The sequence below is a fragment of the Kogia breviceps genome, chromosome 1, assembly GCF_026419965.1.
Source record: "Kogia breviceps isolate mKogBre1 chromosome 1, mKogBre1 haplotype 1, whole genome shotgun sequence".
In the NCBI taxonomy this organism is placed as follows: Eukaryota; Metazoa; Chordata; class Mammalia; order Artiodactyla; family Physeteridae; genus Kogia; species Kogia breviceps.
Window position 1 is genome coordinate 47,550,962 of NC_081310.1, and position 25,599 is coordinate 47,576,560.

The following is a 25,599-nucleotide window of genomic DNA, read 5'->3' on the forward strand; positions in this document are numbered from 1 at the left end:
GGTTCTCTGTTTGCCAAATCCTCATAGAGTGGTGGCATTCTTCTTGATCCCGCTGGGAGTCATTCCTGGCCCCAGACTCTCAGCTGTCATCCTGGAGGGCAGAGAAGTGGTCCCCATCTTTAATTCACAATCAGTGTCCCACACATTTCCCTCCCATTGATTTCCTCTTTTGCTTTCTCTGCTTCTCCCTTCCCCCCCACCCCGCCCTGCAGAACAATGAAGGAGGGGTGATTGCCCAGCTCCCCAGTGATGTTACATCCTTCAACCAGACAGGATTAAAGCCTGGGGAGGAATATACTGTCAATGTGGTGGCTCTGAAAGAGCAAGCCCGGAGCCCCCCTACCTCGGCCAGCGTCTCCACTGGTGAGTGCCTCCAACCTTTCACCCTATGGCTACCCATTAGGTCACTCAGGAAAAACTGCAGACTCACCCAGGAAGTAGAGAGACAAAGGGGTGCTAGGATTTCTCCCACAGCTGAGATTAATTTGGGTACCTGGAGATGGAGCTACCAGATGTTTAGCTGAACATCTTCCTTATCCTTGCAAGCACAAACATCTGGAAGAGTATTCTATGGGGAAATTCTTTGTTAGGATCTCCAGTGTATGTCTTCTGATCTTACTCATTAAGAGGCCTTGTTTGTCAGCCCCTAGTATCTTGAGCTTCGGAACCAGCAAGAGCTAATTCGCTTTTATTGTGAGATTTGCAGAAAGTCATTTGACCTTCCCAAACCTCAGTTCATTTGACAATGATGAACTTCATAGAAATGACATGAGGATTAAATCAGATAAAGCACACAAAGTGATTAGCACTGTGTCAATGACAGTGAGTGCTCAATACCTTGTGTGTATACATACACTCAGAGAACACTTTTAGAAGTGAGAGCGGGAAACATCATTCAAAACCAGTAATTGTGGGTTGGGTCACTGTTCAAGGTGATGACTTAAGTTGATTATTATTTCATCCCCACAATTCCTCTCATGCAAGACCATTATATTTCTAGGTTTGATTAATTAACTGTATGGCATTTTGCTTTACTGTTTCCTTAGCTAACAAAGCATGCTGTAAATTAACAATTATGATGTATGTGTGTGTGCCCTCACCAAGTATTTCTCAAAAGTTATAAATAGCTTCTGGTATCATTTTTGGTTCTCATTTTATTGATGGGAGAGTTGAAACTCGAAGGTTAAGCAATGTTCCCTGTTAGTAACAGAGAGTGAGGTAGGCGAATATTGGTACAGCTTTATTTTTCATAAACAGAAATTGACAGCTAAGAAAACCAGTCATGAGTGCAGGACAAAGGCCAAGTTGGCCAGAAAAGGGAATCACAACACTATATAATGAGCCCATGTTTATGGATTAGTGATTCATACTTTGTTAATTGGATCCAAACTAAACAGCATCAGGTGCTGAGGCTTATACTCAGTCTAGAAAACACTGGTTTAAAACTATTGTGGCATTAGATTATGCTCCATTAGAGCACCAGTTTTCCATGGCCATCCCTCAAGGCAAGGAGGAAGTGGAGATGCAGGTCTCTAATTACTCCCACTCCCATGTCCCTCACACTCTCCAACCGAGGCAGCTCCACTTTTGTCTGTTTTATATTGTGTACAATCATTTAAGGTTTTTTTCTTTTAAAAAAGAACATTAGCCCCCTCCTCCCCAAAAGGCTTTAAAACCACTATACTAATCCAAATACATTTTAGAAGAAACTCTATAGCCATAAAGTCTAAAAGTACTCTAGAGGAATCTCTCCAGACACCAGTGGCTGGAGTTTTTCCCCAGTTCTGCTTCCCAAGGTTATGCTGGATCCTGAAGAGCTGATTTGGTAACACGTATAGATTCTCCTCTTCTGATGCAGAATGTTTCAGGGTGCCCAAATAACTTCTGTGATTTGATATTAAGAAAGTATTAGTAGCAAAAAAAAAAAAAAAGCTAGAAGGATATTGTTCATAAGAGGGCAGAGAAGAACATTACAGATGTAGGATGCTTTTCTTCCAAAGTACTGAGAGCACTTAGAGAAGACAGTCCAACTCTGCTTTAGTCTTCTACTTAAACCACATTTTGACAAAATTTGCAGTATTTTTTGGTTTGGAATTTCCTTAAGATTAAAATTAAAAGTTCCAGATCTAGTCATCTGTGGTAAAGCCAGGCAGAATTTTTTTCAATTAAGAAAAAAAATCCTAGTTCATATTTTGGGATTGTGTACAGAATTACGAAGAAATGGAAAGAAAAATATTTATTCTAGTTTACTTTTTGAGTAGGATGTGTGTTTGTTTAAAAATTAGGGCCTAAGTTGAAAGTAAGCTGATACCTCCTTGACTGGAATGGGACATGGCTACCCAATGGCCAACTGAAGGGCCGAAGCCAAGGACGGCTGCAGAAAAGATGGTTGGCTCCCAGCCCTGTCTGCTGTTTATAAGAAACAATTGTTTAATTATTTCCTTCTGGTAATGTCTGACCCACACCAACCCCCTCCTGCAAAGCTCTGAGTCCTCACCAGGCACGCAGGCTGGCTTCTTCCAGGCAGGCCATTTGGGGAATTCAAATTACAAGACCTCCTGCAGCCAGAGCCCTTGGTGCTTCACAGTCACATTTTAATATGAGCAATCATTATGATTAGGATTTGAGGATTTAAAGAGCTGATGGACAAAAGCCTTACATGGTCATTTGAGTTTTGGTGACATCTTTTTTTTTTTTTTTTTTTCAAGAAGCTCCAATTCATTGAAATGCTTTCTTTCTTATGCATATAGAGTCATCTATTTATTTCATTTACTCAACACCCATTTACTGAGTGTCTACTATGTTTCAAGCACTATGCTTATTCAGCAGTTAGGAGATCATTTCCTCCATCTCATTATTAAATTAAATGAAATTAAAAAGGCCCAAGTTACCTAAAACCACTAAATACAGCATGCAGAAAAGAAAACATCTGGATGTATTCTGTTAAATCTCATTATTACTGCAAATATGAAAAACAGAACTTCACTTTCACTCCAAACCAGGTGGCACCAAAACCAAAATGGTCTGGTGATTTTCATTTTGGCTGGTGCCATACCAAAAATACTAAGCTGCTTAATAGAGAACAGGACTGGGCTAGACCCAGAAAGAGGGTGGGGTACCCAGCGAAAGGCCCAACTCGGAAAGATTGAGAGGCTCCAAGTCAGGCTGAGACAGTCCTGAGGGAGACACTCCATTCTGGAGACAGACGAGGAGGTGGCCCAGTGCAGACTGGTTAAAAAAAACCAGAAAACAGTCTTTGTCAAGACTCTCTGGTAACAAGGGAAAAAAACTCTCTTAAACTAGCTGTAGCAAAAAGGATAATTTACTGGAAGGACACAGAGTGTCTTATGAAACCCCAGGGCCAGAAATGCATCTGAGTCTAACAAAAGACTTGAACCAAAAAATGGACAGTCAAGAACCAAATTATTCTCTATACCTTTCTAGAAGCGCCACATGGTCACTCATTTCTACTTCCCTCTGTGTATTTGCTCCTAAAATTCTGCACCCAGTTCTAGTATGTATGTGACTGGGGGAGGGGTTCCCCACACCAAGCAATTCTCTACAACACCAGCTGGGTGTCCTACCATTCAACTCAATTCCAACACATCTACCCAGAGAGTGCATCGGATTCCACAGGTTGGAGGGCTCAGTCCCACAAGACTGACTACCCTCCACTTCAGATGCCAATCACGAGTCCAGGTTGTCACCCGTGCTTCTGACTGACCAGCTACAGATTGAAGGTTCCTACGACCCCTCCTTGGGTTTGATTAATTTGCTAGAGCAGCTCACATAACTGATGAGGAAACTCATTTTCTCACTGAATTACTGGTTTATCACAAAGGATATTAAAGGATACAAATCAACAGCCAGATGAAGAGATACATAGGTGAGGTCCTGAACAAAGGAACTTCTGCTCGTGTGGAATTTGGGGCCCATGACAGTGGCACATGGGAGCATTCTGGTTCCCCAACCTGGAAGCTCTCCAAACCCAGTCCTTTGGGGTTTCTGTGGAGGCTTCATTACATAGGCATGATTGATGGACTGACCAGATGTCAGGGGTGGGACTGAAAGTTCCAACCCTCTAATCACCTGGTTGGGTCCCTTGGCAACCAGCTTTCTCCCTCGCTTCATTAACATAACAAAAGACAACTTGATCACTCTCATCACTTAGAAAATTCCCAGGGTTTTAGGAGCTCTGCGCTAAGAAGGGAAAACCAAATATGTATTTATTAAAAATCACCTTTTCCCCTTTCTCCTCTTCTTTCTCTCTCTCTCTCTCTCTCTCTCTCTCTCTCTCTCTCTCTCTCTCGCTCTCTCTCCAGATCAGATGTTTGCTATTTATTTGTGAATATGGTAGAGAATGGCCAGACCGGCCCTGGCTCTACATGGTCCAAAACCAGCTAACCAGACAGCCAGAGTCTGTGGTTCCAGTTCCAAATCCTTGAAGAATATTAATATTAACATTAATCAGCCCCAGCTAGAGGGGTGTAGTCCATAATAAATGCAAACATGGAAGCCAGGCCAGCTCTTTTTAGAAGGTAATGAGTAATTCAAAGGAGGGCACATCAGCCATCCAAACACACCATGAGGAGTTGAGAACACCATTTTCTATTCTACTTACTAAGCCCTTTCTACCTCCCTTCTACGTTCTCTCACCTTGCGCCCCCCCCATCATCTAATTCAATATGAACAGGACCCCAAGTGGGTGCTGGAACCAGGGTGGTAGGACCCCTAGGAAACCAACCAGCTTTTCCTAGTAACACCATCCCACAGTGGTGTGCCCTTCACGTGCTCAGTGCCAGAGGCCAGGACTCACAAGGGACACATGCTGAATAACCTGGAGGGACTGTGTGTGACTGCAGTGCCCTCCTGGCTCAGGAATATGCAAGAACCAGTGGGTAAAATACAGCCCACGGGAGGCTGTTCCAAAACTGAGATCCTTGTTTTTACAGAAGAGCAAGTTTCCCCAGAAGGCATATTTCATATCCACAAATACAAATGTCTGTTGGGTTTCTGACTGTCTTAGCAGCTGGTTGACTGAGTTGTCGGTACAGCTGAGCAGGGACATCTTCTGGATACTCGTGATGCCCTCATTGGCAACCAAGTTGGAAGTCTCAGATGTTTAGATAGGGCTGCTAATTTCATAGATCTTTCCTTGGGGCTCATAGAAAGTGAGAGCTGGGCAGCTGGGCACACACGAGAAACACAGTTCTCTGTTGTCTGTCCCATAACCTCCTGACAGAACAGTGCTGGCCCTCTCAAGCCAGTAAGGGCCCTTCCCCTGCCTAAACCGGGAAGTGCCAATCCTAAAAACCACAGCCCCGTGACAGCAAGATTCAGGGCACCTAAGATCCAGTGTCTGTCCCCCCATTGAAAAACCATGTGTCCTCAGGAAAGAGATTTTATCTCACTGTGTCTCAATTTCCCCATCTGTAAAATGGGATAATAATACCCATTCTCTCTCTGACCGACCAGGTTAATGTAAGGAGGAAAGGAAAGGAGAGAGCTTAAGTCAGAGGCTCACTTCTCAAACTTTTTTTTTTCTATTGGATCCTTCTCATTCAGTCATTGATGGGCCCACGCACATCCTGGTTCGAGATGTCTCCGACACTGTAGCCTTTGTGGAGTGGACCCCACCTCGAGCCAAAGTCGATTTCATTCTCTTGAAGTACGGCTTGGTGGGCGGGGAAGGCGGGAAGACCACCTTCCGACTGCAGCCTCCCCTGAGCCAGTACTCGGTACAGGCCCTGCGGCCTGGCTCCCAATACGAGGTGTGGGTCAGCGCAGTCCGTGGAACCAACGAGAGTGAGTCCACCACCACCCAGTTCACAACAGGTGAGGCTGTAGGTGGGGTGGGGCGGGGGGGGGAGCAGAGCCTGAGGAGGGGAGAGGGTGCTGAGACAGCTGGTATCCTCATGGCCAGAGGGGCATCCAGGGAGAGAGATGACGTGTGCTTGGGCATCTACGTATCACAGACACTGCAGGAAGGAAGCGAGAGGTTTCAGGGAATCCCGGTGAGGTCACAGCTCAGGGCAGAGGAGTGCACAGCACCAGTGGATGGGAGAGCTGGGTTCCTGCCCTGCCTCTGCTACCAGCCAGATCTGTGACTTGACGGAAGTCTCTTCCCCTTGGGTTTCAGGTTTCTCCTTTATAAAATGAAAAGTTTGTCCTGAAGTCACTTGACATCCCCATCGCTAGCCCAAAGGGAAATTTTGTGAGGGTTCACTACCCCTTCCTGGAGTCACTTTATTGCAATTTGCCGGAAACGGCTGTAAGGATTCCATAAATCCACAGTGATTACACCAGCACGATGGCGCCCGTTGGAGCTGTGCAAAGCCGGGCCTGCATGCCTGGAAGCAGGCCTTCCTCCTGAGAGTCTGTGACTCATCCTGCCGTTTGTGAGCACCGGCAAGAAGGCTAATGTAGACCCAGCTCCAACAGTCGGGAAAGGTCAGACCTCACGACCTGCTCCCTGGCTCTCTAGGAGCCCATCAGGCCGACCAGCTCGTCGACAAGTAGGTCAGGCACCATCCAAAGACAGGCTCCCTGGCACTCTCACTGGGTGATCGGGGACTGTGATCCGACAGTGAGTCTCTATCTAACCCAGATACCCAGTCTCGACCTCTCTGCCCTGTTGGGGGGCAGCAGGGAGGTGGTCACACATCAAGGAATGTCTCTGACAAATCCCCAGTTGTTGCAGAGATCAAAGGAAACTGCCGGCTTCTGTAAGATCTAAGAACCGGCATCTCCTGATGGGGCAAAGTAGGAGAATCACTAATTCAGCCATCCTACATTGAGTGGTGGCCTAGGAGTCTGTTACGGGATGGGGTAAGCCAGCCAAGGGGCTGCAGGGAGGTTCAATAAACAGCACCATTACCCTCCACCTGTGTTTAAAATCAGCTGATAAATAAGGCAAAGAGTAAGACAGACGGAGGCCAAAATATCCCCTAGATTGGAGCATGTAGCTTAGTGTTGGATGGGCTTGCCAACCGATGGACTTTGTGGACCTGGGCAAGACCCCCATCTGGCGGAAGCTGTGGGGCTACGCAGGTTTGGGCTTACAGCACAGAGGAACAAGCAGAGGCCGATCCCCATGTGCAGACGGCTCCCATGAGAGAGGGGAGCAGGAGGGCCGTTCCGGGTCTGCTACAAAATTCACCGTTGAAGCAAGTCCATCGTCCCCAGCAGAAGAAAGAGGGAGGCCAGGAATCTCATAATGGGTTTCCCTCCCCCCCAAAGGAAACAGTCCCTGTTACAAGGGAGCAAGCACGGACACTGATGAAACGGAGAAGGCAGCTTGATTCTGAAAGAGGCCCTCTCAGGTTTGCTCTCCAGCCCCTGTGCTAGACTCCACCCCAGCCAGGGGTCGCTGGTCAGATGCTTTACTGAACACATGTTGGGATCCCCAGTGACTGTTCATATGTCTTTAAGATAAAAGGACTACATTCTGCCCATTTCTCTTGCCTTCTTTTCCCTCACTGAACCAAAACTGCTCAGGGCCTCACACACAAGCTCCCTTCTTGGTGAATTCAAGGTCAGCCCTGCCCACCCCCCAGCCTTCGCACCCCCAGGACACGGTCTGCTCTGGTGCCGGGACCTCCTGAGGGCCATGAGTCCTGCATTCTTTTTTAATTTCAACACAGTTTTTGTGTGAAAAGTGGTTTCTTTGTGCTTTACTCAGATAAGGAGTTTGAAGAGGCAGAAAAAGAGAAGAGAGCTCTCCAGCGGCAGGACGGAAAGCATAATTCTTGATGTTTACGTCAACGAGATGGAAGCAGGACTGGCTGGTGGCCCAGGAAAATGCCAATCAAGACAATTACATTCTGCCTCCTAGAAGCTCCCCCTGAGTTTCCGTTTGTCGTGTGATTCTCTGTTGGCGGTTGCCTGGAGGATGGGCAGCTGCTAGGTGGCTACCTTCTGCAGGCAGCAGCAGCCCGTACCTCCAAGCTGCCCCCATCTGCCCGAAGCGGATGAGGGGGCAACAGGGGTGGGGTGAGTTGCCGCGGACAGCTTTGCAGCCCAGCTCTCAAGGCCTGGGGTTGGCAGGTGCTGGCTGAATGAGGAGAAGGTGCCTGGACCCTCACGGCAGGGCCCTCAGTCATTTCAGGACTCTGCTTAAATTCAAATTAGCCAAAGTGCTTTTCCAGGTGATGGCTTCCACACTGGCAGCGCACTAATTGCACAGGCAATTAAAACGGGGATTTGCTTCCTGCATGGTGAGCAGGCTATGTGTCTGGGTCTTAGAGCCGCTCGGAAAAAGGAAAGCAGCAATGGAAGCCCACTAAGGCCAATGATTCGAGAGAAGGCAGCCCAGGGAAACCCGGAGACCAGTCTCCCGAACCTCCCTGCCCTCCGTAGCTCTGGTTGCAGTTGCCCTCTTGGGGGCATTGCCAGGACTCTTTTGGTGGATCCTTCCGCAAACCACTGGAGAGAAGCACGGAACAGATTCTCCCTCGCAGCCCTTGGAAGGGAGCCAACACGTTGACCTCAGACTTCAGTTTGCGAAACAACACATTTCTACCGTTGAAGCCACCCAGTGTGTGGCCCTTGGTGGTGGCAGCCCCAGGAAACGCATACAAAGGCCTAAGTCACAACAGCTGGAGCTCCCACCTCCTAGGCAGGGACTGTACTCCGGGATTCTCCAGGAAATGCATCCACAAGTTCAACCTGGATGGCCCTTGTCAGCCAGCCAAGACCAGCTGCCCTCAGTCAAAGCTGTTCTTTTCCCTGTACCACCTGGCCCCAAGCATCCTCCAAGTCCCCAGCTGGAATATTTAACAAGACCTTTCCAAAGGCTTTGAGGGAGCAGAAAAGACAGAGAACTGACAGTATTCATTCAGCCACTTCACATGTGCTTAATGAACACCTAGTAGGTGCCAAGCACTGTCCTAGGCAGTGAGGATGCAGAATAAACAAGATAGACAAGATCCCAGTTCACATGAGTTCCATTCCAGGGGGGGAAACTAGATAAGGAAGAAGAAAAGAAACATATGGGATCATTTCAATCACGAGGATTATGCTAAAAAAATGAAATGGATGATATAGAGGGAGTAGTCAGAAAGGCCTCTCTGAGGAGCTAAAGTTTTAACCAAGACCTATGTGACCTCAGTCATGTGAGGGTCTGGGGAAGAGTGTTCCAGGCAAAAGTACCAGCCGGTGCAAAAGCCCTGGGGTGAGAATAAGCTTGCTGTGATTCAGGAGCAGGTAAAAGGCAGTGCAGCTGGAGCACGGTGAGTAAGGGCAGAATGTTCCAAGGTGCCACCTGAGAAGCAGGCAGGGCCAGATCACGTAGAGCCCTGCAGGCCACAATTAGGAGTTCGTTATAGGAAGCAGCGGAGTTTTCAGCAGGAGAGCTGCTTGATTTAATTTATGTTTTAGAGGTGAGAGTCTACAGCCGCAGCCTCTCCACAGGGCCCCCACCGGACACCTGGCTTTACCTTGCCCCTAGCTTGCTGGTTGTTGCAGAGACCAGCACAGCTCCCACCTGCCAGGGTGCCCCTTTAGCTGACCCTCCTAGAGGTCAGGCTTCAACACCTAAGGGGAGCAAACCATTTCACTCCACCCCAGTCCTAAGACACCTGCCTTCTTCAGCCCTCATTCTTGGGATTGATCTCCTTGGGGATCATTGACATCGGAAATGTCCAGTTCCTTCAGAGGAAACACTGCCGCCTATCCACAGGGCACAGGTCCTAAGGCGAAAAAAGCAAAAAAAAAAATCCATAGTCTAACAAACCTTTCCCAGGTCTGGGGTCTTTAGTTGTGAAGAGCAGTAGGTAAATACAAGACTCAACCTGAACCTTAAGTGAATCTCTTTTTGCTCCAGCTCCATTCAGGCCACACCCCCCCAAGCCCCGCCCAGTCTTTTGCCAGCCTCTCCTCCCACGTGAGATTTAGGGATGTGAGATTTAGGGATCTGCAGCCCAGAGCATTCCTCCTACATGCCCCTCTACTCAAGCTCCTCTTTCCATCCAACTGCTGGAGAAATCCCCCACACAGCACGTGGATAATGCAGTTTCCAGCATGCTAAACCCACACTGAATAAGGAAACATTTCTCAGAAAAATAAGCTGCAGAGGCATAAATCTGCTAAAAGATTCACCCAATTTACATCACTAAACAGAACACTTCTCACTCTGCAGCAGCTGCACTCAGATTGATTCACAACAGTCCCATCTTCTGAAAGAACAATCGGTGGAGACTTGCCTGGCATTTGCAAATTAAAACAGTCCACCTGAGGTCTTCCCAGAACAAATGGCTGGTCCACTCCAAAGTTAAATTCAAGTCTCAAAGTCAAGACCTATTTGGAACTTTTTAAGTGGCAGTTTGTCAAGACAGCACCTTCTTATCCTGTAAGTTGTTTATGTTGTTTCTGCCCAAATAAGCCTGAAGAGATGACCAGTCCTGGAAGAGAGAACCAGCCCCCCACAATTGCAGAAAAGACCCCAATGCCAATGGTCTTTACATTGTTGTGGAATTCTTGGAACCCCAAGGAACAAGCATTGGGGGTGCCAGATTGTTGGAACTCAGGGAGAGCTTTGGAGGCACCAGGAAGCCAGCCCAGGGCTTGGGCACCTAATTTTGTACCAGGCACCATGCTACTCACTTCTACATGCATTGTCTAATTTGTACAACTCCCTGAAAAGGCAGTATTATTAGCCCATTTTATAGATGTGGCCATCAAGGCCCAGTGAGATGAAGACTTGCCCACGGTCCCATTACAATAAGAGTCGGAGGTGGGGCTCAACCTAAGACCTGACTCGAAAGCTGACTGATTTCCAATACATCACATCCCCTCTCTGTATGCAAAACTTTCAGCAGTGTCTATGCAAGTAAATCCAGGGGAAGACATCTTATACTTCAAAATCTTGCAGTCAGTCCTCTGCTTTTTGCTCAGTGATCAAATTTGAAATTACTCTATTTCATCTTAATCACTTGGATGCCATCTCTGATTTCCACTTTCCAGGGTTTCTCTTGCTTAGTCTCAACCTTATGATACTAACTGGTTCATTCTTCAATTTCTAGAACACCACTAGAACTCCTGAATGGGAATGGGGGAATGTGTAAAGTGTGTTGATATCTAACTCCCGAGTAAAACTCTCCAACCTGCCCACGTAATCTGTCATGGCCAACCTGGCAGACCAAAAGCTGAGGGGCAGCCCCTGGGTTCACTCAAACGTGAGGCAGAGGGTCATGGGCTCTCATCCCAAATCCTGTTCAAGTTCAAGGTGCGTGACAAATGCACATTATCCTGTGTGATGTTGGTGATGTCTGGATTTTTTTAGAGATTGACGCCCCCAAGAACCTGCGGCTTGGTTCCCGCACAGCAACCAGCCTTGACCTTGAGTGGGACAACAGTGAAGCAGAGGTTCAGGAGTACAAGATTGTGTACAGCACCTTGGCAGGTGAGCGGTACCATGAGCTGCTGGTCCCCAAGAGCATCGGTCCAACCACCAGAGCCACACTCACAGGTAAGTAAGCTCCTGGGGGCATGGCAGTTCCTGAGTCCATACCTTCCCAGCTCTCTCCCCAGCCATCCAACCCCACATGCAACCGTCGCCAAATCCCATGGACTCAATCCCTCAGATACCTATCACACTGTCTGCTGTTCTCCATTGTACTGCCATCACCTGGTCTAAGTTACTACCACATCTTGTCTTCACCACTGCGATAACCTCCCCACTTTCTCTCCCCTCTGCTCTCCTCTTCACTCCATCAGTTATCTTTTCAAAGTTCATTTCTGATTATGCCATCCCATTTATGCCATCCCATTATACAGCCATTTCAGGGACGCCGACTGCTCTTGGGATAAATTCCAAACCCTTGCACGGCCTTGGTTTTCTTACCGTTTTCTCCAGTCTCCTCTCCCTCCCGCGTCCCCTGGTGCTCCCTGTGCTCCAGGCGCATGGGTCCACTCTTTTCAGTTCCTCAAACACCTTCTCCCTCCTGCCACAGGGCTCGGCACATGCTGTTCACCCTGCCTGCTAGGCTCTCCCACCACCCTCCTTATCTCGTGACGCCTGCTTCCCTTCCAGCTCTCAGTTCACCTGTCACTTCTCTGGAACCCTGCCTGGTTCCCAGGCGAGGTTAGGTCAACCTGTCTGGCAGCCTCGTCTTACTGGTTACCACTCACAGCACTCCTCAAGTTATCATTGTACGCTTGTGGGTGTAATTATTGGATTGTCAGTCTCCATCTTAGACTAAACTCGGTGAAAGGGGGACCATATTTGGTTTCGCTCATCATGACTCCCCAGCGTTCAGCACAGCATCTAGCACTTACGGGTCCTGGATAAGTGATGAACGAATGAATAAACGCATGCATGAATGATAAAAGAAACTGCACATGTTCGCTATGACTGGGGCATAGGCTACAAGAGGCCAGTGATAAGGTAAGAGCCTGGTTATGCTTTATGCACCCTATAAAGAGTGTGAGTGGAAGGTTGTTGAAAGGTCTTAAATAAGATGGTGCAATGACCAGATTTGGGCAGCTACAGTGTGGAGAACAGATGGGAGGAGGACAAGGCCAAAGGCAGGGAGAGGTCAGGAGGCTGCACGGAGTCAAAGAGAGAGATAATGGTGGTATGAACTAAGACGATGACCCAGGTCACCATGACGCTTGGCTGGGGAGCATTCCCTGTCCCCATGAGGATGTGGCACCCAACCAGTGCTCCTCCTGGGGCCTTAGACACACCCGCCAGGAAAACCTACCTGCTGGACTTTGCTGAAAGGTAGATGGCTGCAAATGTGGGGCACAGTTTTCAGATGGAGACTGTGCAAAGCAGCCATGGACCAGGGGCCACCAGTGTGCTCGCAGAGACTTTGTTTATCCTGTGTCTTGGCTTCTTGCAAAAGCATTAGTGGACAAGGGATCCACACACAAGAGTGCGTACAGTAAACAAGGGCAGTATAATCAAGTCTGTTTTCCTCCTGAACCGAAATCCCAGACCACCTTGCCAAATGAGGCCAGTTAAAGTAAATATAATAAATGTTTTTTCCAAACAGACGTACTCCTGAAACACAGCAAGGAGATGGAAAGATATGCTGACCAAGCAGGTTAATGGGGGTGAATTAAACATAGCAGGAACAGACCATCTGGCATAGAGCCTTTACAGAGAGCTGGAGACATTCACAAAAATTAAGCTAAACAAAAAAACCTGCAATGATACAGGAGGGAACTTGTTCTAGGCGCAGCCCATCTCTGCCCAGAGCCGCAGGCTGCTTTGGCAATTAGCAATTTTACAAAGATGATGGCTAGTTGTTTGGATGGAGGACACACTTTAAAATCATGCGATATAGAGAAGAACTCAGTCACATCCTAATAATAATCATCCTATTATTTCCCATTACCGGTGGTGGGGGGCGGGGGGGGGTGGAGAAGATTCTACATCCATTTGATCATCTCTGTTATTCCAGGCACCTTCACATAGTTTTAGCTTATTTAGTCTTCACAACAACAACTCATGAGGGACAGGAGAACTAAAATATTGCCTGCCCTATCAGTAAACAAAAGATGTCACAGCCATCAGCCATCACATTATAGGCGCCGCAGTCAGCATCTCCATTTTATGGATGAGGAAATTGAGACTCAGGGATTTGGGAAACTTGCCCGAGCTCACAAAGCTCGCAAGGGGGCCGTGACTCAAAGGCAGTTCTGAATCCTGGTCAAAAGTCCCCATCCCTTTTCATGGCTGCTCCTACTAAAGAAGTAACATGGAAGGAACGTCAAATCTTGCAGACTTACAAGGAATGGAAAGGTTATTAGTGAGGAGTGAGCTCAGATAGGTTGATTTTTTTTTTTATTTGAATTGGGCTTATGAAATAAAACTATAAATATATATTACACACAATTATCCCAGGGAGCTCACTGCTGGGAAGATTAATAAAGGCAAATAGCCTTATGTGATTTAAAAAGGGATTATAGGAATGTAAGGAAATCAAGTATATCTGTACTTGCTGAGATGCAGATTACAAGGATTGCTGGCACTCTTGCTGTGGTAGCTGGGGAAAAAGAAGGAAGGACCTGGAAGGAAGGAAGGCAAAAAGAGTGAGAAGTTTGATCCCAGCTCTAAATAGTTGTGTTTTCTCTCTCACTCTCCAATTTGGATGCTAAAGAGGAGAGTTTTTTCAGCTTCTGGGGGCTTGTTTTTGTTTTGGGAGGGTTTGTTTGTTTGTTTGTTTTTAGTTCCAAACAAGTTATTTGCTTGTATCTATAAAACAAGACCCTGGACTCAGTGGGAAGAGCATTCTAGGCTCATCTGAAGCAATCCTGGCCAGAAAGAGTATGAAGGACTAGAAACTTCAGCTGTCCCCACCCTCCTTATCCCCAGTCAAAAATAATTGCAACCCTAGCAGAAAGTACCATTCTCTCTTGTCTCAGTTTTATTTGAATGCTCGGTTCTGTGGGACATGTTAAGAGCTGGGACTCTAGACTCTGTATCTAGGCCCAGTTACTCACTGTGTGATTTGGAGCCATTGACTCGACCTTTCTAAGCCTCTGTTTCATCATTGGTAAAAGGGGAATAATGCCACTTACTTCATAGTGTTTGATGGGGCTTTAATGAGATCATGTACTGAAGGAGTTTAACACCATTCTTCTAACATAGCAAAGTACTCAATACGTGGATGATGGTGATGATGATGGGAGAGGAGGAGGAGGGGGAGGAGGAGGAGGAGGGGGAGAGGAGGAAGAGGGGAGAGGAGGAGGAGGAGGAAGAGGAGGGGAGAGGAGGAGGAAGAGGAGGAGCAGGGGAGAGGAGGAAAAGGGGAGGAGGAGGAGGGGAGGAGGAGGAGGGGAGGAGGAGGAGGGGGAGAGGAGGAGGGGGAGAGGAGAAGGAGGAGGAGGGGGAGAGGAGGAGGAGGGGGAGGGGAGAGGAGGTGGAGGAGTAGGGAGAAGGAGGAGGAGGGGGAGAGGAGGAGGAGGGGGAGAGGAGGAGGATGAGAGGAGGAGGAAGGGGAGAGGAGGAGGAGGGGGGAGGAGGAGGAAGGGGAGAGGAGGAGGGGGGAGAGGAGGAGGAGGGGGAGAGGAGGAGGAGAGGGAGAGGAGGAGGAATAAGGAGGCAGAGGAAGAGGTCTGTGAGCTAATGGATGGTTTGGGACGATCCCCTGTAATGAGTGTGGCACAGAGTGGAGACCCTGCTTCTCAAAGTGGGGCCCAGCGGCAAGGGCATCAACCAGGAGATGTCAGAGCCCTCTCCCCCTAGATCTGTGGAATCAGAGCTTGCATTTTACAAGCCCCTCGGGGGATTTGTGTGCACATTAATGGTCAAGAAGCACTCACTTAGAGCATGGTTTCTGAAGTCACTCACTCAGGCTTGAGACCAACTTCACTGATGTGCATCTTTGGGCAAATTTCTTCAATTTCTCTGCTTCTGCTTCCTGGTCTGAAGAATATCATGTCTACCTCATAGGTTGTTGGGAGGATTCAATGAACTCATATATATTTATATATATATATATATATATATATATATATATATATAAATATATATATATTTGCACTGGTACATAGAAAACCTTCAATAGCCATTTGACCTTTTATTGTTTTTAATCCCTAAAAAACTCAGCCTGGATCTCTGGCAACCTGGCCTCTCCCAGGCAGACGTTCACATACCCTTTATTCTCACAGCCAGCTGACTCCAAGTCCTTCAATTCCTACGGCATCTGTACTGGATACTCCTTGCAGAAGCCCTTGTCTCTGCAGCCACCACTTACCCCTTCGCTGTGGAATGCATGCCCTTCCTGACTCGGGGGCTCAGAGTCACACGGCGGGCTCACAGCATCCCCCTGCATCCTCCATCATACACCTCCCCCTTTGCAACACAGAGACCAGGCTGGGGCACAGAATACCAAACATTTCTTTTCCATTATTCTCTCTGGACAATGCCCAGCAAATTCCCTCTGGAGTGTGAATTTGTTTCTCAACAACAGACTCGGTGTCTACAATGATTTTTTTCTCTGCTTTGGTGGCTTCTGCGTCCTTAACGATAAGTCTTTTTTTAGGCTCAGCCTCTCAGCCTGGACCATGTCTGCTTGGCCTGTGAACCATACCTCGAGTCCCAAAGGGGTCCCTGAGTGTTATGTACCTTACAGGCTCACCAAGGTCCCTCTAGGTTAGAACCAGAAGCATGTACCAGGGACTAGCACCATCACTGTTTTCTAAGTAGCAGTGAAAAACCATAAACCATACAGAAAACTCCTAGTGGAGGGAGAGAGGGAGGAAGGGAGGGAGGAGGAAAGGAAGGAAATTTTCATTCTTTGACTGGAATTTGATTTAAAAAACAAACAAAAATCCAAAACTCTGCCTGTGACCAACGCAAATTATAAACACTGCTCTGGTCTCTGTCTGAGGGGACTCCACTAACCTGTCATCAGAAAAGCCTGTGGCTTCGGTGTTTTGTGTGAACAGGGGAAAGGGGTTCATCTTCAGTCATCTACAGTCTCTTGCCTAGTCCTCCCTCAGGAACAGGAGCCCACACTTGAGGACCCCTGTGGCCAGGAGAAGGGCAAAAGAAACTGGCCCGTATGGCCACGTGAGAATTGGGCTCTAACCCCGCTCTGGGGCCCGGTCATCACGTCCCTCACCCACTCGATGGGGAGCCCCCTACACACCTCTCGATGATGCTTTCCAACCAGCTGCCTCTGCACTGTGACTACCCGGATCTCCAGTCAACAAGGTGCTAATCAGAAAAATCATCAACAGGGCTTCAGAAGCCCAGAGGCTTGAAGATTCCTACAGACTTCATGGTGCAACATTGGATCACAAGAAAACAAAGACCTGCGGCCAGCCACACACGACACCCCCCCCCCCACACACACACACACACACACGCACAAGGCTGATGTGTACAAGTATGCCCCAGTCAGGCCCTGTGAATTGCCGCCTTCCAGGCCTCTGGTTGCTGGGGACAGGAAACCGAGGTCTCTACCAAATCCCTCATTGTCTCCTTGGGGCTCAAATGGAGATCTCGTGGTGAGAAGGTGGGCTCTGCAAGGTGCTTGTCCACAGGAAGATTTTCCATAAAGAAATCCGAGACCCCCAGAGGAGTCCAGCTAGCAAATCAGCACTGACCGAAGCACTTGACGTTCACTTCACCCTGTCTGCACTCCCTGACGTGCCAGGGCACAAGCCCCAGACCGAGTGCCAGACCTTCAATGCCCTGCAGGCTCCTCTAAGGAGGAGGAGTCGGGCAATGGGCCCGGGGCCTGGGCCAGATGGTGCTCATCCTGCTTTGGACGAAGTCACAGTGACCCCAAGTGGTCACTTTGGTAAGGCACCCTCTGAGCATAGCGCCACCTTCCAGGGGCTGCAGAGACCCAAGCAGAAGAGTGGAGATAAAGGGCAGAGGCTTCCACACCGTCCTTCTCCTCACAGCTGGCATGTAAGGGGGGTCTGTCCCCTTATTTGCATTAAAGGGCTGGTGCAAGGGAACCAAGAGTAAAGCCAGGTGGGAATTTTTTCCATTTTTGCTTTGACTTCTTCAGCAGCGAATGCTTGTTTACAGTAAAGACCCAGACATGGGATGTTCCTGTAGGACAGGGGGTGAAGACCCATGTTCCTCATTAATCCCACTGGCAACAAGAAAGTTGCATCTGAGAACAGTCCTTGGTGTTATGATTTTCTTTTTAAATATAAGTTTGTAGGACAAGTCCCTTCCTTAAAGTCAGCATAGAGTCTTCTCTTGATGCTTGAACATCATCCACACCCAAAACGTGAGGAGATGTCCTCCAAAGCCTGACTCATTCGGAGAACCCTGGAGAAGCATCTGCCATTCCCCAAGAATATCTGAATGGGGAGCCTGGGAGCTTACATCTCAGTACGTTGAAAAGTAGATTGTTGCCTATCTGGTATGATTTTAGGGGTTCCCAGAAGTTCCTCTGTCTCCAAATATCTCCCCATCTATGAAACCTCTGGTACCCAAATTCCCTGCTGGAAATTTCCCTATGAGACGCCCTACATTAGGTCCCTGGTTTTCATGAGTTCTTTTACCAGATATACCTTTGCATAGGTTATTCTCTCAGCCTGCCCTTTCCCCAACCAAATGTCCCCTGATCCTACAAAATCCAGCTCAGATATTCTCTAAGTCTTGCTACTTCTATGCATCATATATTTTTTTTCACTATACTACATACTGAATTAAAATATTAAAAAAATCAAATCCCTTGACCCAAAGACCTAAGAGTCTACTGAGGAGACCAGCAAGAAGACTAACAATAACAACATAATAGCATGATTGTGATAATAAAAACTAAGAGACTGACTGCAAGCTCCTTGGGGACAGGGTCATCAGTTTGCCCCTCCCTTTGAAGGCAGATGTCCTTCAAATGCACTGGAGCAGTGGTCCCCAACCGTTTTGGCACCAGGGACCAGTTTTGTGGAAGGCAATTTTCCCAAGGACGGGGGTGGGGGTGGGGGGGATGGTTTAGGCGGTAATGCGAGCGATGGGGAGCCGCAGATGGCGCTTTGCTGGCTCGCCCGCTGCTCACCTCCTGCTGTGCGGCCCGGTTCCTAACAGGCCGAGGACTGGTAGGGGTCTGCAGCCCAGGGGTTGGGGACCCCTGCACTAGAGACAACCAAATCCCCAACCCCAGTTTGGTAGACTTGAACTTCACAGATATTCTGGAGATGAGTCCAGGGATTCAGAGACAGAAAGGGTCCATATTTCTGCATGGCCATCTGAACCTAATCAAGCCAGCCTGCAGACCCCAGGTATCTTATTCATGTTTCTGCTGGCAAGACATAGCAATCTCAGTTTCCTGGGCCTCCTTCTCCCACTGTTTTCCTGCTTGCAGCAGGAAGCATGAAGAATAGGTTTCCTAACAGAGGGAAGTGAGTCATCCTGTCTTTATCACCCACCCACAGTCCTTGCAGTGCAGGTGAGAATCTGCTCGTTCCTCTTGCTCTCTAGCTCTAATTAATCTCTTCCTGCTCACTATGTCCCATCCTGCCAGTCAGAAAATTCCATATCTCTGCCGACCCGCAACCTTTCCTAATCTTGGCTAGCTTTCAAGGTTCAAGTCCCTTCTCTAGAAAGCCTTCTCTGGCTACTCCAGCCCATGCTGATCTCATCCCCACTCTGAAATGGTTTTCTTAGTTAGCAGCCCATGGTGTAGTGCCAAATCACCTTCAAATTCCAATGTGCTTACTCCTCTCCCCTCTCCTAGCCTGTAAGACTCTTAGGGACAGGGACCATGCTATGATGTGTCAGAAAGAACAATTAACCTGGGTTCTAAACCCAGTTTTATTGGATATTATCTTTGTGACCTTGGTCAAGAAATGGACTTCTCTGATCCTCTGTTTACCCATAAGTAAGGCTCTCCTGGCAGAGCTGCAGGGGAAAACGAGGTAACAGGTATGAATCGCTAAGAAACTAAAGTTAATAATAGACCGGGCTTCCCTGGTGGCGCAGTGGTTGGGGTCCGCCTCCCGATGCAGGGCACCCGGGTTCGTGCCCCGGTCCGGGGGGATCCCGCGTGCCGCGGAGCGGCTGGGCTCGTGGGCCATGGCTGCTGGGCCTGCACGTCCGGAGCCTGTGCTCCGCAATGGGAGAGGCCACTCATTGGGGGGCCCACGTACCGCAAAAAAACCCACAAAAAAACAAAAAATAATAGACCTCCTGGCCACCAGACACTTAAAATTCTCTTTTGATTTTTTTTTTTTTTTTTTTTTTTTTTTTTTTTTTTTTTGCGGTATGCGGGCCTCTCACTGTTGTGGCCTCTCCCGTTGCGGAGCACAGGCTCCGGATGCGCAGGCTCAGCAGCCATGGCTCACGGGCCCAGCCGCTCCGCGGCACGTGGGATCTTCCCGGACCGGGGCACGAACCCGTATCCCCTGTATCGGCAGGCGGATTCTCAACCACTGCGCCACCAGGGAAGCCCTCTCTTTTGATTTTTATCCCTCCTTTCTTCCCTCTCTTTTTTCTTCATTATTCTTCTAGATTACTGCATGCAGCTCATTGCTTGGCATATTATGGGTGATCAGTAAGTAATTAATTTCCTTCTTCAGTACAGATTTCTTTTTATCTCATTAAGGACAAGGGTGATTCCATTCACCTCACCCTGGTATCCCCAGTATACAACCCTGTGCCTGGCGCAAAGGACGCCCTCAGTAATGTTTGTTGAGTGAATGAACTGTGTGCTTTGGGAATTCAAAGAAGAACAGATATGCAGTGAAAGAGCTGAGAAAAGCATCACCCTCTAAGCTGAACAAAGGAAGTTCTACAAGGGATGCAGAGTGGTGGTTTCCTATGAGATGAATTTTCTGAGCTATTGTTAAGAAAGGGAACAGAGCCATTCATATGCTACTACTTGCAGGAGCTGGATGGAAAGATAAAGTGAGCACTGATAGAGAGCAAGGGGTCTTTAAAAAGTGAGAAATCCCTAGGAGTCCTCCAAGTGCTGATATATAGGTGTACGGGGTATGCCTCAGACGCGCATTTTCTTTTCCAGCAGAGGTGTATTTTACCTGCTGGCAAAGAGCAACAATTCACTTGTAGCACAGGAAGAAAGCTGCTGAAAATCAAAGGAAGCGGCAGGCAGGAACCCATAAGCAAGTCTCACTTCCACATCACCTAGACAGAAAGCCTGGGAAGAGAGTACTTTAAATTCTGCTCTGCACTTTTCTGGGAGAAGATGATTCCGTTGTAAATTATTGAACATTTCATTTAAGCTTCATAAATAAGAAACTCGGATGAAAACGTTACATGGTAGATCCATTTGGCAACATGTAATTTCTGTCTTCCTCCCTCGATCTGTCACCCTTCATCTACGTCGGAGAATTTCTACTTCATTATACACAATTGAAGGTCTCAATCAGTTGTCTGAGAAAAGCAGTTTATGTCCCAAAGGTAATCTAATTTCTCCAACCAAGGATGTACCTGGGACTCGCCGAACATACTGACGGATATAAATGTGTGCTTTGAATGGATCTGGGGCATTGCAATCACCCAAGTCATTCTAGTGAAAGGTACTCGGCCCAGCCAGGGGCCAGCTCCTCACTGACACCGGGACTCCCTAAATCACTGGTTTCATCAGAACCAACAGGCTAAGCTTCAGCAAAGAGGTGTGCCGAGGACCAACCTGTACCTTCCTGGGGCTCACCAAAAAACAACTCAAAATCCTGGGATAGTTCTCTGAGCAAGGTAATAATACCATGAGCTACTATCACAATGGGCCAGGCACTGTTCTTCACACACATTGGTTCATTTAATCCTCACAATGACCCTCTGAGATACATACTATTATTCTTCCCATTCTACAGAAACTGAAGCTCAAAGATGTGAAGTAATCAGTTACACGTGTAGAAAGTGGCAGAGCCTGAATATTCATGTAAGTACGGCAGACCTCAAAGTCAAAGTTTACCTCCACCAGTGTTGACACGTTAGAGAAAGAAAGAACTAAAGGTTAGGAAATGAATGCAGCTGGTTTGAGAAGGGAAAAAGAGGGCTGATTCTAACACATCCTGTCCAGAGAGCCTGGTCAGTAAGGCCTGGTAGGTTCTGCCGTACTGGAGCACTAGGGATTCACTGCACAGGCTGTACGGAAAGCCACAAAGAGGAGGGAGTGCAGAGCCCTCTGGCTCCCAGGCAGCACTCACCTTCCTTAATCCAAGCCGCTGTTAAGGAAAGGTTGCTCAATGCATTTCCTTTCAAAATCATTCCTATTACCTCAGGGCTCCTGGGGAAGTCACAGCTGCTCCGGGGAGGGGATGAAATGAAGGGAAGGATAAGGCATTCAGTCCTAAAAGCCCTGAACCCTGAGGCCAGAAGCCTGAGGATCATCTTCAGCTGGTCACAGACTTACTCTCTGCCGTAGTTTCTTTTTATAAAGAAATAACTGATTTGAATAGTGTCCCCCCCCATCCCCCCTCCCAAAAAAATATCCATTTCCACCTGAAATCTGTGAATGTGACCTTATTCGGAAAGAGGATCTTTACAGATGAAATCAAGTTAAGATGAGGGTGGGCCCTAAATACAATGTGACCAGTGTCTTCAGAAGATTAGGAGAAGATACAGATACACAGGAAGAATGCCATGTGTTATGGACTAAATGTTTGTGTCCCTCCCTGCAAATTCGTATATTGTAATCCTCATTCCCGGTGTGAAATGGGGGCCTATGGGAGGTAACTAGGTCATGAGGGTGGAGCCCTCATAAATGGGACTAGTTACCTTATAAAAGAGACCTCAGAGAGTTTTCTTGCTCTTTCGCGGTATGAGAACACAGTGAGAAGATGGTCTATGAACCAGGAAGCTGGGGCTCAACAGACATCAAATCTGCTGGTGCCTTGATCTTGAACTTCTCAGCCTCCAGAACTGTGGGAAACAAATATTTATCATCTAAGTTGCCTGGCCTATAGCAGCCCAAACAGACGTACCAACAGAGGAGAGGCAGAGACTCGAGTGATGCAGCTGCAAGCCAAGAAATACCAAGGATTGCCAGCCACTACCAGAAGCTAGGAAGAGGCAAGGAAAGATTCCCCCAACAAAGTCTTTGGAAGGAGCACGGGCTTACCAACACCTTGATTTTGGCCCTCTAGACACCAGAACTGTGAGAGAATACATTTCTGTTGTTTTAAGCCACCCAGCTTGTCGTCCTTTGTCATGGCACCCACAGGAAATTAATACAGATGGTGAAAAGACGCCCCAACCCACTTTCCTCACAAGGTTGTGAGGAAAACAACAGTCAAAATACAGTCAGGTATTTTGAAAAGAACAAATGTTATACAAATGCAGAACAGCATGATCATCGGCCTTGGTTCTGTCGAGCCCACAAAGGGCCCCAGAAAGAGCCTCCCAGAGGGACTCAAGCGGACAATGAGGGGCCCTACAGGTTATAATCTGATCTTGTTGCATATTCCTGCAGCTCCAGTCCTAATACATGAGGGTGAGTTTGATGCGGGTTTGGTACTAGAGTAAAGGCCCCCAAAGATGCCCACATTCTACTCCCCGGAATGTGTGACTATGTCATCTTACACGGCAAAAAGGAAAGTGCAGATGTAATTAGGTTAAGGATCTTAAGATGGGGAGACCAGTCTGTCCTATCCAGGTGGGGCCAATGTAATCACCAGGGTCCTTATAAGACAGAGGAGAAGATGGGACCATGGAAGCAGAGCTCAGAGAGAAAAACAGATTTGAAAATATTACACCGCTGACTTTGAAGATGGGTTATGGGGACACAAGCCAAGGGATGCAGGCAACCTCTAGAAGCTACAAAAGGCGAAGAAACAAATTCTTTCCTAGAGCCTCCAGAAGGAACACAGCCCTGCTGAACCATTTCAGACTTCAGACCTCCTGAACTATAAAATAATAGATGTGTGTTGTTTTGAGCCACTGAGTTGTGGTAATTTGTTGCAACAGAAATAGGAAATTAATACACCAGTCAAACCAGTTAATCTGAAAATGAATGTGGGAGAGGGTAGGGAGACACCCCAAATAATTCTAGATCCTTTATATTGAACCCTAAAGAATTTCCCCCTGTAGTTGGGCAGTTTTTTTCATTTTCTCCAGCTTCCTCGGGTCCCCCAGAAGTCATCCTAACATTGAATCCACAGCTTTGAGTGCCCTTGGTAGGGAGCCCACAGCAACAGGGCTTCTGCATGCCCCTACATTAAAGGCCTGACAGCCCTGTGCTCACGAGACAGTCCATCCACAGTTGCTCCCCAGAAAGGGTGCAAACATCCCCACATGGCCTCAGTCCCTGTCTATAAAAGGTACAGCTTGGTCTTCATCCACAATGTTCAAGAAATGCTTTAAAGGCTTCTGTCCACACAGTCCTTCTTGATTACGCACTCCCCCGATTCACAATGTAAGCAAGAAATCCCTTCACCAGTTGTAGCCAACCTGAGACTCTAAGTACCTCAGGGAGACCTTCCACAGCAGAGCACAGTTCTGAAGGTCACTGACAAGGGCAGCCTCACTGCCCTCCCAAGGAGACCAGCAGCAAGAAGGAAGCTCTTCACTGATCAGTTCGTCCTTTTGACTTGGTATGGATTTCCTAAGTGGTGAAATTGGGATTTCCTAATAGGTAAAAATAGGAGTGGATTCGGGAAGGATTAAACACAAGATCTGAACAAGAACCTAAGGTCATTTGCTTCCCTCCATCCAGCCTTCCCCATCCCTGACACACACGGAATAATGTTTGTTTCTGCATCTACCAACAGATCTAGTGCCTGGCACTGAGTATGGAATTGGAATATCTGCCATCATGAACTCAAAGCAAAGCGTACCAGCCACCATGAATGCCAGGACTGGTGAGTAGGAAGATTGCTGTGGAAGGACATCAGGACAGTCTGCAAGCCTGAGGGGCCACGGAAGCTTAGCCCAGCAAGGACTGGTCAGAAGGCAATGCCCCCTAGTGAACAGGTCCCTGGGTGACGATTATCAGTCAAAGAACACCATCTACCAGCAGCTTTTTGATTCCCTGTGCCTGCCCGCTGACATCTGACGTGCAGGATGGACTGCCACCCTCTCCCCACAGATCTGCACGTGGTCCCCCACAGTCTGAAGGGCTGCCCACAGCTGTGGAGAGCAGAGGTGGAAAACCCCAAATAAGTGGGAGTTGTAGCAAGTCATATTCCCTTCTAGATCACCCCACAGCAGGCAGAATGTGGTACTCCTCACCGTGTAGGACAGAAGCCCTCAGAAAAGCCACAGGCTGAAGGTCTAGACATGGAAACTACCCATTCAATCTAAGGGCAATGGAGAAGTCCACTGAGACCCTTGCTATTCTGGATCCAGCAGTTTTGCTTCCGAATCCTGGGCAAATTCCAAAGTCACTTTAGTAACTTAAGTACAAGCAGCCTGGGCTGGGCTGGGGGTTTTGAACCAATCCTTGTCCCAAGGTTGTCCAGCATAGACCACCTCTCTAGAGAACCACATGGACATGGGTCCCCAGGAGTCCTCAGATCTTGTTGCCTGCACACCCATGGCCAGGTCAGTCAAAATGGCACAGAACAGAGGTAACTACGGTTGCCAGGAATGGCATATCCCTACTTGATGGTGGTACCCGTTTTGCCCTGGTTGGTTTACTGAGAAAGGCTGGGAGAAAATGATTATGGAGAGCTTAAAAATCAGCAGCCAGCTTTGTCCCAGAGGTGGGTGTATTTCAGTGGTGTTAGAGTTACTAATGCCTTCCTGCAGATTGTTCATCTATGTACCAAGCCCCTGGCCATCTTTCAAAGGAAAGGTGCTTAACAAAGTGTGAGATAAGTGTCAGCAATGACAAGCCAAGTTTCATGGTCAGCAGAACTGCTAATAGCTTAGAAATCCTCAGCGTGTCCAATTCCAATAAATACTGGCCCTCGTGTGGAACTTATGTAACATAGGCCACTTATGTTGATCCACAGAACTTGACAGTCCTCGAGACCTCATGGTGACAGCCTCCTCAGAAACCTCCATCTCCCTCATCTGGACCAAGGCCAGTGGCCCCATTGACCACTACCGAATTACATTTACTCCATCCTCTGGGATCGCCTCCGAAGTCACTGTGCCCAAGGACAGGACCTCGTACACACTGACAGATCTAGAGCCTGGGGCAGAGTACATCATTTCAATCACAGCTGAGAGGGGTCGGCAGCAGAGCTTGGAGTCCACGGTGGATGCCTTCACAG

At 47.9% G+C, this 25,599-nt stretch overlaps 1 protein-coding gene across 2 annotated transcripts in view; it reads left to right on the forward strand.

The window, feature by feature from the left end:
- TNR (tenascin R) overlaps positions 1–25,599 on the forward strand; it is a 425,553-nt gene that overhangs the window by 349,275 nt on the left and 50,679 nt on the right. The window contains exons 7-11 of one of the 2 annotated variants that reach the window (XM_059066113.2): positions 213–363; positions 5,566–5,835; positions 11,282–11,467; positions 24,151–24,240; positions 25,336–25,599. In XM_059066113.2, coding sequence (XP_058922096.1) covers positions 213–363; positions 5,566–5,835; positions 11,282–11,467; positions 24,151–24,240; positions 25,336–25,599 — 961 coding nt within the window. The remainder of the gene's footprint in view (positions 1–212; positions 364–5,565; positions 5,836–11,281; positions 11,468–24,150; positions 24,241–25,335) is intronic. The other variant, XM_067031156.1, reaches the window with a different exon arrangement.